This window comes from Delphinus delphis, chromosome 18, assembly GCF_949987515.2.
Source record: "Delphinus delphis chromosome 18, mDelDel1.2, whole genome shotgun sequence".
NCBI classification, from domain to species: Eukaryota; Metazoa; Chordata; class Mammalia; order Artiodactyla; family Delphinidae; genus Delphinus; species Delphinus delphis.
In genome coordinates, this window is record NC_082700.1 from 19,204,595 (window position 1) to 19,218,366 (window position 13,772).

General features: G+C 37.9%; 1 protein-coding gene across 2 annotated transcripts in view; it reads left to right on the plus strand.

Annotated features, from left to right (window-relative positions):
- The window catches only part of SUCLA2 (succinate-CoA ligase ADP-forming subunit beta), a 48,272-nt gene extending 37,127 nt beyond the window's left edge, over positions 1-11,145 (plus strand). For both annotated transcript variants that reach the window (XM_059996228.1, XM_059996227.1), the window contains 4 exons: positions 55-197; positions 4,906-5,026; positions 5,753-5,841; positions 10,362-11,145. In XM_059996228.1, coding sequence (XP_059852211.1) covers positions 55-197; positions 4,906-5,026; positions 5,753-5,841; positions 10,362-10,436 — 428 coding nt within the window. In that variant the 3' untranslated portion in view covers positions 10,437-11,145. The remainder of the gene's footprint in view (positions 1-54; positions 198-4,905; positions 5,027-5,752; positions 5,842-10,361) is intronic.
- Positions 11,146-13,772: the final 2,627 nt, after the last annotated feature.

Below are 13,772 nucleotides of genomic sequence, written 5' to 3' on the forward strand. Positions count from 1 at the left end.
TTAATTTATTTTCTTTGTTTGTTGCTTATACAAATCATTTTCCCTTCTTGATAGTAAATGGTGCTGGTTTGGCAATGGCCACGATGGATATAATAAAGCTTCATGGAGGGACTCCAGCCAACTTTCTTGATGTTGGTGGTGGTGCCACAGTCCATCAAGTAACAGAAGCATTTAAACTTATCACTTCAGATAAAAAGGTAGGGGCAGAACTTATGTTTTAGAATTTGAATGGAGAGAAGTAACTTGATTAATTAGTAAATGTGGTCGTTATAGTAGTTGAGCGTTAAAGTTCAAAAGTCCTCAATAGTTTGGAAAAGTTTGCTGAAATCAATAAAATAAAAGTTAGCAAGAAAGAAAGATAAACTTTCTCATTGTGATTTAGAAAACAAGGTGAAGAAATACTGGATGGTATTAGATAATACTATAAACGGTAGTGATTTGGCATGAGAACCCATTACTATAGAAAAAATTTTGGAGCTGTTAGTTAATAAAAAAGCCAGAAATCTGGAAAGTCTGTAAAGCTAAAAAGAAAATAAAAATCATCTTTAATTCTATCCAGACATAGCTTTTGTTACTATTGATTTGATTTATTTTCTTTAAGACTTGTTAATGCTTATATATTTCACACATACACTCATACACATTGCATATGTATCATTCTAGAAACAGCTTTATTAAGATATAATTCATGGGGCTTCCCTGGTGGCGCAGTGGTTAAGAATCTGCCTGCCAATGCAGGGGACACGGGTTCAAGCCCTTATCCGGGAAGATCCCACATGCTGCGGAGCAACCAAGCCCGTGTGCCACAACTACTGAGCCTGCACTCTAGAGCCCGCACGCCACAACTACTGAGCCCGTGTGCCACAACTACTGAAGCCTGTGCACCTAGAGCCCATGCTCTGCAACAAGAGAAGCCACCGCAAGGAGAAGGCTGTGCACCACAAGGAAGAGTAGCCCCCGCTCACCGCAACTAGAGAAAGCCCACACGCAGCAACGAAGACCCAGTGCAGCCAAAAATAAATGAATAAAATAAATAAAAATAAACCAAAAAAACCCCAAAAAACCTGGCTTCCAAAAAAAAAAAGATATAATTCACATGCCATATATTTCACCCATTCATATATATATCTTTCAATACACACATTTTGAGTCTTTTTTTGCTAACATCTCTTGAGCACTTTTTGTGTAAAGTATTATTCTAAAACACTCATTGTAATGTTTGCATAATCTGTCATATATAGATATGCCATAATTTATAGTTACGAATTTATAAATGATTATCAGAATACAAGAGATGTGAAGCATTGTGATCCAAGAAACAGACATATTATCATTCATCAAGTATTTTTTTAAGGAATATATCTACTGTGTGACCAATGTGGGTTTTTGTTTGTTTTTTTTTTTTTGCGGTACGCGGGCCTCTCACCGCTGTGGCCCCTCCCGCCGCGGAGCACAGGCTCCAGACGCGCAGGCCCAGCGGCCACGGCCCACGGGCCCAGCCACTCCACGGCATGTGGGATCCTCCCGGACCGGGACACGAACCTGTGTCCCCTGCATCGGCAGGCGGACTCCCAACCACTGCGCCTCCAGGGAAGCCCCAATGTGGGTTTTTTTAAGGCTTATGGAAATAAGATAATGGCCTTCATGTAACTAGTCTTACTGAATTTAGACTGAGAATTTGTCATTGGTAGGGATCAAGATACCTTGAACTGTGTTGAGAATTGAATGAGTTGGGCAAGGGGAAGGAAATGTGCAGAGGCATGGGGTCCAGAGAGGGCCACTGTGTTCATGGATTGGTAAGATGCTTATGCATAAAGATATAGCATTATTGGGATGAATGATAAGGAGCAATGTTGGCAAATTGAGACCCATGTTGTGAAGATCCCTGTATCTATAGCTAAGGAGTCTTGAATTTAATACTTCTACCCCAGCACATTTACAAATACATATATCAACTCCTTACCTTTTTGTTTTTTTATTTTTAAAAAAGAAGTTAATTCTGCTAGTAAAGGGTGAAATGGGGAATAGGGAGACACTGGCAGGAGATATCAATTTGGTTATTATACCTGCTTGTTGGGAAGGATGAAGAGGTCCATAACAAAGGCAGTGTCAGTAAGAATAAAGCAATGAAACCTACACTGCTGAGATAGAATCCTTAAGTTCATTTTTTTCCTTTTTGGGCGTGGCATGGGGAGGGATTGGTTAGGAGTTCTGGCTGCAGAGAATCATTGGTTGGTGATATCTTTTGTGCTGTCAGAAGCAAAGTAAAGAAATTTGGTATTTTTGAATGAATGTGTTAAGTTTGCCCTGTGGTGATTATACCTGGTAGATAGTTGTAAAGATATTCTTCCTATAATGGTCAGATGTGTATTTGAGAGTCCTCAGTATATTGAGAAAAGCTGAAGTGTTAGGCATTGGTGATATGACTCATGCAAGTGATTTGAGGAAACCAAGAATGGAACCTGGCTCCTCCCACCCAGTGCTGAAGGATTGAATAAGGAAGGAAGACCCTATAAAAGAGAGAGAGAACAAACTGACAGTGATGGTTGCAGATCAGGAGAGAGTGGTGACATCGAAGGCCAGGGTGAAGAGTTCTGGGAAGTAAGGGAATGGGCAGTAGTGTTAGATGCTGAAAGAGAGGAGAGGGGGACAGAGGCCAGGCTGCAGTGGGCTGAGTTGTGATTGGGAATTGAGGGTGTGGAGCCATACAGGAGAGTTACTCTTTCGGTGGTGGGGTCTGAGGAGGCACAGAAGGACGTAGTGCTCGCAGTTGAGTGGAGGTCGGCTTGAGAAGAGCTGTGCAGTGTATGCGTGTTTGTGTAGAAGACCAAGAAGATGGGTTGTTTCCAGCTGGAGAAGAGATTTGAAGATAAAGAAGAGAGTGAATATAGCTAAAGGAGTGGAGACCTGGAGGAGACACAGTACAGTAATTAGTGATGAGGTTAGTTTTGGAGAGGAGGTTACTCCTTAAGGTATTACTGGAAAAGGAAGATCATATGCTAGAAGTTAGAGAGTTTGAAGTGGGATAGGAGGCTCATGAAGAAGGTTGAAAGGTATGAGTCAAACTATTGCTGATGAATCATTATTATACTGCTCTTCAGGTTATGCTCGTGTTTCACAGGTTTGGTGTTTGGTTTTGTTTTTTCCCACTCTTTTACTTTTCTTGAAGTTGGAATGGATAAACTAATAGGCTGGAAGCATGCATTATTTGAATGGGGACACAGGTAGACTGGGTATGAGAGAGGAGTGGCTATGAGGAAGCTGAGTGTGCCCACGACAGTGTCATTGGTTTGCTCAGCTGTGGCTTCTAGGCTCTATAGTGAAGCATGCCAGATTGGAGGAGAGCTGATAGACTGGTTGATTAGGAAGGGGTTGAGGGACTAGAGACTTTAAAAGATTGGATTTGATAGAGTTAGAGATGAAAGGCGTTAAGTGAAAGGAGAGGAGGTTGAGCAAGAGTGGGATTTAGACATTTGATATTGTAGAGACATTCATTCTGTTCAGGTCAAGGATTTGTCCTTGGTAGTAATCAGTTGATATGGACTGGAGGTAAAAGTGACATGGTAGAGCTCCAGTCACTTTGAGGCTCAAGTGCTAGATGATGCCTGTGGTGCGTACTGTAGCTATCCCACATGCGGCGGGAGGGGGTGAGATGGGACGGTGCCAGAGTCCACTGTGAATTCTGTTCCATTATGAATTCTAGACCTTTATTTCTTTAAGTATAGAAATAATAGTGGTAAAGATAAGGAATGCTTAGTATAACTCAGTGTGTCTCAACTTTTTTCCTGTCATGGCATTCACAGAAAGTAACATTTCAGTGGGGCATGGGAGGTACATGGAGAAGGTTGCTTGTTGTCAGAGGCCACTGGCTCAAGGTGCCAGCCGTCCCAGAACCTTCCTAATTGCTCTAAGGCAGCGGTCCCCAATCTTTTTGGCACCAGGGACCGGTTTCGTGGAAGACAGTTCTTCCACGGACGGGGTGGGGGTGGGGGATGGTTCAGGCGGTAACGCGAGCGATGGGGAGCAGTGGGAAGCGATGGGGAGCGGTGGGGAGCGATGGGGAGCGGTGGGGAGCGGTGGGGAGCAATGGGGAGCAATGGGGAGCGGCAGATGAAGCTTCGCTCCCTCACCTGCCGCTCACCTCTTGCTGTGCGGCCCAGTTCCTAAGAGGCCATGGACCGCTACCGGTCTGTGGCCCAGGGCTTGGGGACCCCTGCTCTAAGGGGTGAGGGGAACAATATCTTGGTGTGTCTATAACCCATTTCTATCTCACTGGTTGCGAAGTTCTAGTGTAGCTGAATAAACTAAGCCTCTTTTTAAAAAACAAATAAGGTTTTTTTCTAAAGGATAGAAGAACAGCGATTCAGACTATCGGTGTGATGATGAAAGAATGCCAACCCAAATAGGCCCTGGGGTTTGGATGTGATGTGTAGCCAGGAGTGTCCATCCATACAGATGTTGAGTAATTTTGAGGGCCTGGTTTGTGTGAAGAGTTGGTAGAGTTGATGGGGAAAAATGAAGAGATGATAGTTAATGAGGACTAAATTGGAGATCTTACATATGATGTTGTCTTACAACATGGTCTGGGTTAGTAATGTTGGTAATGACTATGCTTAATAGGAAACAAGAAAATGGAATCAGGAGGTCTTGTTAATATGTGACAGGAGAGAAGAGACTGTGAGCCAGGTGTTGAAATTACCCAAGGAGGGGAAATAAGTTTTGCTAGGTGGTGGACTGCACACACTTCAGTGATGAGAGCTGCATGCAGAGAGTATGGCTGTTTGGTCTGAAAATGTTTCCATGAAGTTAACTTTTATCATAAGGCACAGATACTAGTGTTTTCTTGGGAAGGAAGGAAAAACAGTCATTCCTTTAAAATTTTAATCTAAAACATTTTATTGGCAGGTACTGTCTATTCTGGTCAACATCTTCGGAGGAATCATGCGGTGTGATGTTATTGCACAGGGTATAGTCATGGCAGTAAAGGATTTGGAAATTAAAATACCTATTGTGGTACGGTTACAAGGTAAGTGTAAAAGGATCTTGCAGTTGTTCTGTGAACTCTAATTGCTTAAAAGTTCATAATTCCAAGGGGTTTGGTTCATTTAGTTTTAAATTTAGTTTTAAATAGCTGTATATTTTTTAACATCTTTATTGGAGTATAACTGCTTTACGATGGCGTGTTAGTTTCTGCTCTATCACGAAGTGAATCATCTATACGAATACATATATCCCCATATCCCCTCCTTCTTGCATCTCCCTCCCACCCTCCCTATCCCACCTCTCTAGGTGGTCACAAAGCACCGAGCTGATCTCCCTGTGCTATGTGGCTGCTTCCCACTAGCTATCTTTTATACATTTGGTAATGTATATATGTCCATGCCACCCTCTCACTTTGTCCCAATAGCTGTATTTTTAAAATGAGAGTATAGTAGGGAATTTTTAAAACGTGGGTTAAAAAATTCTAACATTGGAGCAAAATTGTTCATAGTTTTGCTTGCTATAAGTTGATACATTATTTATTTGTTGTACGTATCTTGAATTTTGACTTGTCTGAATTACCATTAATGTGGTACGGCAAAGTATTTCACAAGGTAACTCCAGGTTTTTATAGTATTTGGTTTAGAAGCATTTGTATTAAATGACCAAAGTTAGTTGAAATTTCATATTTGTAAATGTATATTGTGACAAACATTTTAAATGATTTTGTGTAGGTATTTAAAATGTCTATATTTGCATAAATCATTTCCAGGTACACGAGTTGATGATGCTAAGGCACTGATAGCGGACAGTGGACTTAAAATTCTTGCTTGTGATGACTTGGATGAAGCTGCTAAAATGGTAAACAGGTTATGTTGATCTGAGGATAAATTTGCAGTGTATGAAAGATTTATAAACATTTAGATTCTAAAATGAACCAGCTAATATTGCTAATAATGAGTGTTTCAGCTAAACACTGGGAGTATTGAACCCCATATACCTATCACCCATCTTAAACAATTACCAGTTCATGCTCAGTCATGTCTCATCTTATTCTTACCTACTTCCTTCCTTGCCCATGATTATTTTGAAGCAAATCCCAGATATTATATTATTTCATGCTTATCATCATGTATCTGTAAAAGATAAAGGTATTGATGATATAAAGGGATTATTATTACTTGTTTCAGATGGGATAGTGGTATTATGTTTATGTTTTATAAAAAAAGAATTGAGTCAGTGTTGAAATTTCCCTGATTCTCTTAAATATTTTTTGCCTAGGTTCTTTGTTAGAATTAGGATCAAAAGTCTATGCTTGCAGTTGGTTAATATATCACTAAATTTCTTTTTATAGATTCTCCCTTGCCTCTTTTTTTATTCTTAACTTTATTTGTTGAAAAAACCAGGCTGATGGTCTTGTAGTGTTTCCTGTAGTCTGGATTTTAATTATTGTATTCATGGGGTGTCATTTAACATGTTCCTCTGCTCCTGTATTTCCTGTAAACTGGTAGTTCAATCAATAGGTTTGATCATATATGTATTTGATTTTGAGGAGTGGGGAGCAAGAATATTTTATGGTTAATTTTGTGTAATTCCATAAGGAGGTATATAAATGTCAGATAACTTCTCTTTTTGTAATACTAGCAGTCATTGACATTCATAACTTAGATCCAATATTTTATTTATGCAAAGTGGTGATTTTCTAACTCTGTGATTATTTATTATATGGCATACTTATAAAAAGCAAAACTTTCTTGTATCAACTATTTGTTGGCATGAAGTACATTTTTCATAGAAAAAGCAGGGTACTTACTTAATTCTTTGGTTTTATTGATCAGTTTTCAAAATAATGGGTTTGTTCCATTATGGCCTACTAAAGTGACCCAGGCTTTTTTGTTTCTTAGTTTTTGTTTTTAGGTGTGTGTGTTGCATGCACGCATGTATGCACATGCTATTTTGAACTCATGGATTTAAATATATTTGATGTGGTTCAGTCCATTTTAGTTATTTTTATTGATGCGTAGATTATCTCATCTTTGGTCAGTGGGAACCTCTTCAGGTTGACTCCTGAGTCCTTCCTACATGCCCTGTGATATGCTTTCTGATATGATGAGATTTTTCAGGCTCATCTTTACATTTCTTGCTGCAGACCTGGAATCAGCCAGATGGTGTTTAGACAGCACAATTTAAGCTTTAAGGGTGCTTACAACTATTGGGTTGTTCATTGTTTCTAGATATTTTTAAGTGGCAAATCTAGGAAAATATGTATTTTTTAAAGAGATAAATACATGAGTACATAACTTCCAATATTTCCAATGCAAATCCAAGGTACAGTTTTTTTTCTTATCTGATATCTGTTTCTCTTTTTTCCCATTCTGTAGTAACATAAATATTCCTTTGCTTTGTCCCTCAATACAGACATGACAGTTTTAGAATAATAATACCAACAATATGACTGCTGAAAGTAGTTCAAGACTTGTATGTGCAGTTCTTTTTGTCCTTTGAAGTATTTCCCATAATTTGCTGGATTTTAAAATTCATATGAAACGGTTCTCTGTTTTATCCCACCTTTGATGCACGGTTAGCTTCATTGATTTATTTTAAAGGAATTGCTTAAAATTTTTTTGTTATAATATTTCCAAAGTCAAACTGTAAAACAAGGTATACTTAGAGAATCTAGCCTTTATACCTACTCTTGTTTGTTCCTTCCCCATAGGTAACCAGTTTTTTGGTTTTCTTAGGATTTTTTTGTTCGTCTTTTCACTTTTTAAAAAACAAGCAAATAATGTATGTGTGTATATATAGATGTATGTATACATATATCTCTCCGCTTTCCCACATTATATGATGGTAACATGTATTTTACCTCATTTCTTTTACTTAACACTATATCTTGGTGCACACTCTCTAGTAGATACAGAGATGTTTTTAAATGAGAACTTCTGATTCTTTCCCACCTATGTGTATAGACATTTCACAGAATACTCTTTGGGGCTATATGGTTTAATCAGTAACTAGGCTTTTGAGATTTGCTTTGTTAATGTGATATCTTTTCATAAGAATAATAAAGGTCTTATTTCCTTCTTTAGGACATAATTTGGGAAAAAACTTAGCTAGTAAATAAAATTCAACTGCAGTTTAGAGACAGAGGAATTTACACTCAGTCTTGAGTTTAAATTAAGATTTTGAGCAAGGGAATGAGAAAGTGTTTCAGAAAGCCTGTTTTGACTTTGAGATGTGGAGTCAATTGTTGAAGGGAAGAGTGAAGGACAGTAGGAGTCTGGCTAGTGTAATAAATAGATGTGAGGTGAAGGTAATGGATAGGTTAGAACTTTTCTCTGAAAATATGCTTGTTTGCAATGAGAGCCTGAATTAAGAAAAGCTTTGTGGACATGGAGAGAAAGGAGAAGAATCAATAGGAGCTTGATCAATTAGACCATGAAAAATAAAGTGAACAGTTGATTTTCGTTGTGTCTGTAGTCCTTCTCTACTGAGTAGGAGGTTATGGAAGTCATGACAATATTAATAATATGAATATTAGCAACTGCTACCATTTATAATTTATTGTGCATGCAATGCTAAGCCTTTTTTTTTCTTCACGTATTATCTTATTTAATACAAGTTTGGTGAAATCTCCATTTTTATAGATGAGGAAACAGAGGCTAGATAAATTAACTTACTCAGGATCATGTATCGTAAGCATCAGAGTGGGATCTGAACTCAAGGTGTCTAACTTTAAAACCTTCTCTTAACTACCCTGCTGGGGAGGAGAGAAGCTAAATCTGTTGTTTGGTTTTAGATATGTTTAATTTGTATATGTTGTATGGTACCAGCTGGATATTCCCAGACAGATTATAGAGAGAGCATTGGAATTCAGCTTGATAATTGTTAACTTACTGACAGAAAGTAAAATACTAACTCCTAAACCCAAGCTCCTATCCCAACATTGTAAGTTAAGATTATTTACATTTCTTAAAAGATTTATTTATTTATTTATGGCCGCACTGCGAGGCTTGCGGGATTTTAGCTCCCCGACTAGAGATTAAACGGGGGCCCGGCAGTGAAAGCGCCGAGTCCTAACCACTGGACCACTAGGGAATCGCTTTTATTTAGATGTGCTTTACGTTCTGTAGTATCCAGCTAAGACAGTCACTGTTTCTATCTTTAAAGATAAAGGCAGAAGATCTAAATAGACATTTCTCCAAAGAAGACATACAGATGGCCAACAGGCACATGAAAAAATGCTCAACATCACTAATTATTAGAGAAATGCAAATAGAAACTACAGTGAGTTATCACCTCACACTGGACAGAATGGCCAGTCTGTATTTTAGTCCACAAATAACAAATGCTGGAGAGGGTGTGGAGAGAAGGGAACCCTCCTACACTGTTGGTGGGAATGTAAATTGGTGCAGCCACTATGGAGAACAGTATGGAGGTTCCTCAAAAAACTAAAAACAGAACTACCATATGATCCAGCAATCCCACTCCTGGGCACATATCCGGAGAAAACCATAATTGGAAAAGATACATGCACTCCTATGGTCATAGCAGCGTTATTTACAATAGCCAAGACATGGAAGCAGCCTAAATGTCCATCAACAGATGAGTGGATAAAGAAGATGTAGTATATATATGCAATTGAATACTACTCAGCCATAAAAATGAATGAAATAATGCCATTTGCAACAACATGGATGGACCTAGAGATCATCATTCTAAGTGAAGTAAGTCAGAAAGAGAAAGACAAATACCATATGATATCACTTATATGTGGAATCTAAAATATGACACAAATGAACTTATTTACAAAACAGAAACAGACTCACAGACATAGAAAACAAACTTAGGGTTACCAAAGGGGAAAGGGAGTTGGGGAGGGATAAATTAGGAGTTGGGGATTAACAGATACAAACTACTATATATAAAAAAATAACCAACAAGGACCTACTGTATAGCACAGGGAACTCTATTCAATATCTATAAGGGATACAGAATCACTTTGCTGTACACCTGAAACTAACACAACTTGTAAATCAACTATAATTTTAAAAAAAGGAAAAAAATATAGATAAAATTTAGGCAATGATGAAGAGATATATACATATATCAGATATGTATCTATTTAATACCTTCTGATATTATGTATATGAATTAAATCCAGTGTGGGTTATGGTGTGGGTTGTGAACAGTGTTAGATTTGACTATCCTTCAAGAGTGGCAAATGCTTATAAGACTGTGAAGTGATTTATAACAATGTCAGAATAGCCCAGATATTTTAAATGAAAAAGACTGAACATGCAATTAATTTTACATTGACCAATCATTCTGATTCTGTGTTTTTATGAAAATAGAGACAAAGCTTGTTTTTTTCCTTTCAGGTTGTAAAGCTCTCTGAGATAGTGACCTTAGCCAAGCAAGCCCAGGTGGATGTGAAATTTCAGTTGCCAATCTGATTTGAGAACCCAGTGGTTGGCTGAAGATGTTAAATGTGTTATAATTGTTAAAAATACTGAGTTCTGTATTATTATTGTTCCTTTTCTCTTTAGTGTGTGAAGATTGTAATTACCGTCTAGGCACAAAAACTTTTAAAAGCATTTGGTCTGCATTTAATTCTGTACAGAATGGGCTGTTTGTGTAAAGAATGTGTAATGCAGTTATCTAGTTTGTTTTGTTGCAGCTTTCTTTCTCAGTTTTGCAGAATGTCACTTGCAATATGCCAGTTTATTGTTGGGTACAGCATTCTTCATTGATAAGTCTTATGAATGAAATGAATATGAAGACAAAGCTTTATTCTTTAGTGTCAGAAATGTATTATATCTAATAACTTGTTTCATTAGTAGAGCAGTGTATTAAAACAATGTTTATATAAGAAGTGTCTATCTTCAACACCAAATACCTAACTAAATATATCAGTCACTATTTATAAACAGACCTTTCAAACACTCCCCAGAATATTCTTTTAAGTATTTCAGGAAAGTAACTTGTGAATTATTTGAGCATTGTTTTAATCATTACAGAACATTGATATCTGCAAGTCCTCATGATCTTGTGGTATTGAGAAGAACCTGTAGGTTTGTATCATGTAAGGATATATTTACTAAGGACCTTGGCAGACAAAATTAACAATGTCAATTTAAATTAATAAAAAATCTCCCAATGTGATTTGCATTAATGTTTTTTTTTTCTTTCTTAAGTAAACACAGTGAAGGTGATGTGTTTATCATTGCACTAAACACCTCTCAGGAACTGATTTGTAGATCATGTACTGGGGCATGATATTACATATTATAAAGCGATCTACAGATATTTCAGTTGAATTCTACTGTTTATGTGTGTGCCATCTGGTACCTTCTCGAAAAAGTCCACATTGTCTTTTGTGTCCCAATTTGTGTATGTATATGTGTGTGTGTGTGTATGTATATATGTACATGTCCATCTTTTCTTCATTGCATAGAACAGTTGATATTTAACTATTAACAATGTTCAGACCATGTGATAATAACAGTGTAAGTACCATGGAAGGAAATACCAGCCAAGCAGTAGACTATGTATGTAAACATACTGGTGAATTTGAGAACTTACACCTATTTCTTAAAACGTGATCTCTCTCTCTCTCCCTCTCTCTCTCTCTCTCTCTCTCTCTCTCTCTCTCTCTCACACACACACACACACACACACACACCACACACACACACACACACACACACACACAATGAGAGGCCGCATAGCATAATTGATTATGAGCGCAGAATTTGAAAGTGAATCTGGTTTGAATCTTGGCTCCACTACTTACTAGCTATATAAGTTGGGCAAGTTTCTAAATTTCACTGTACCTCAGTTTCCTCAAGCTCCTTTCTCATCTTCACTAGAATTATTTAGAGGGGAGAGGGAGACAGAGGCAAAGAGAGAGAGGGAGGGAAATTATATAGAGAACACATGAAATATATATATATTGAAACCAACTATATGTATATCATATGATTATATATTGGTCTGTCTTCCCTGCCTATACATTAAAAGACTAAGAGCCATTAAACCATTTAAAATTGTGATAAAGTTATAATTAAAAGTCCAAGTCTTTACCTTTTAATTAAAAAAAAATCGTTCTAAAGAATGCCAGCCAGTGATTAGCTCAGAAGATATTGGCATTTGTATTGGCTGGGTCTAGTCAGGAATTAAAGAAAATGCTTGGTATTTCAGAGAGGATGTAATGCCAGTGTTCTAGTTATCTATTCTTGCATAATACATTATCCCCAAATTTAGTGATTTTCAAACAACAAAATTTTAATCTTATCATTTCTATGTGTCAGAAAAATGGAAGCAGTTCAGCTGGGTGGTAGTTCTGGTGATGCAGTTATTTACAAGTTTGAGTACTACTCCCAAGATGGCCCCCACACATGGCTGTTAACCTCAGTTGCTCCCTGTGCCCGCCTATCCTCGGGGCTGATTGAGTGTCCTTGTGATAGGGCAGTTGGCTCCTTCCAGAGCAAGTGATCCAAGGGAACAAGAAGGAATCTACAATTCCTTCTGTGTTCTAATCTCAGATACTTGTGTTCTCCTCTCGTTCTCATTTCTGCCAGACTCTATTAGAAATGAATCACTAAGTCCAGGCCCCAAGAAGAGGGGAATTCAGCTCCATTCTTTTTTTTTTTAATATCGTTATTGGAATATAATTGCTTTACAATGGTGTGTTAGTTTCTGCTTTATAACAGGGTGAATCAGCTATAGATATACATATATCCCCATATGTCTTCCCTCATGGGTCTCCCTCCCGTCCACCCTCCCTATCCCACCCCTCTAGGTGGTCACAAAGCACCAAGCTGATCTCCCTGTGCTATGCGGATGCTTCCCGCTAGCTATCGCTTTTACATTTGGTAGTGTATATATGTCCATGCCACTCTCTCACTTTGTCCCAGCTTACCCGTCCCCCTCCCCGTGTCCTCAAGTCCATTCTCTAGTAGATCTGTGTCTTTTTTCCCATCCTGTCTCTAGGTTCTTCATGACCATTTTTCATTTTTTTTTTAGATTCCATATATATGTGTTAGCATACGGTATTTGTTTTTCTCTTTCTGACTTACTTCACTCTGTATGACAGACTCTAGGTCCATCCACCTCACTACAAATAACTCAATTACGTTTCATTTTATGGCTGTGTAATATTCCATTGTATATACGGGCCACATCTTCTTTATCCAGTCATCTGTCGATGGACACTTAGGTTGCTTCCATGTCCTAGCTATTGTAGATAGAGCTGCAGTGAACATTGCGGTACATGACTCTTTCAGAATTATGGTTTTCTCAGGGTATATGCCCAGTATATATTTTTAAGCAACCTCCATACTGTTCTCCATAGTGGCTGTATCAATTTACATTCCCAGCAACAGTGCAAGAGGGTTCCCTTTTCTTTACACCCTCTCCAGCATTTATTATTTGTAGATTTTTTGATGATGGCCATTCTGAATAGTGTGAGGTGATACTGTAGATTTGATTTGCATTTCTCTAATGATAGTGATGTTGAGCATCCTTTCATGTGTGTGTTGGCAATCTATATCTTCTTTGGAGAAATGTCTGTTTAGGTCTTCTGCCCATTTTTGGATTGGGTTGTTTGTTTTTTTTGATATTGAGCTGCATGAGCTGCTTGTAAATTTTGGAGATTAATCCTTTGTCAGTTGCTTCATTTGCAAACATTTTCTCCCATTCTGAGGGTTGTCTTTTGGTCTTGTTTATGGTTTCCTTTGCTGTGCAAAAGCTTTTAAGTTTCATCAGGTCCCATTTGTTTATTTTTGTTT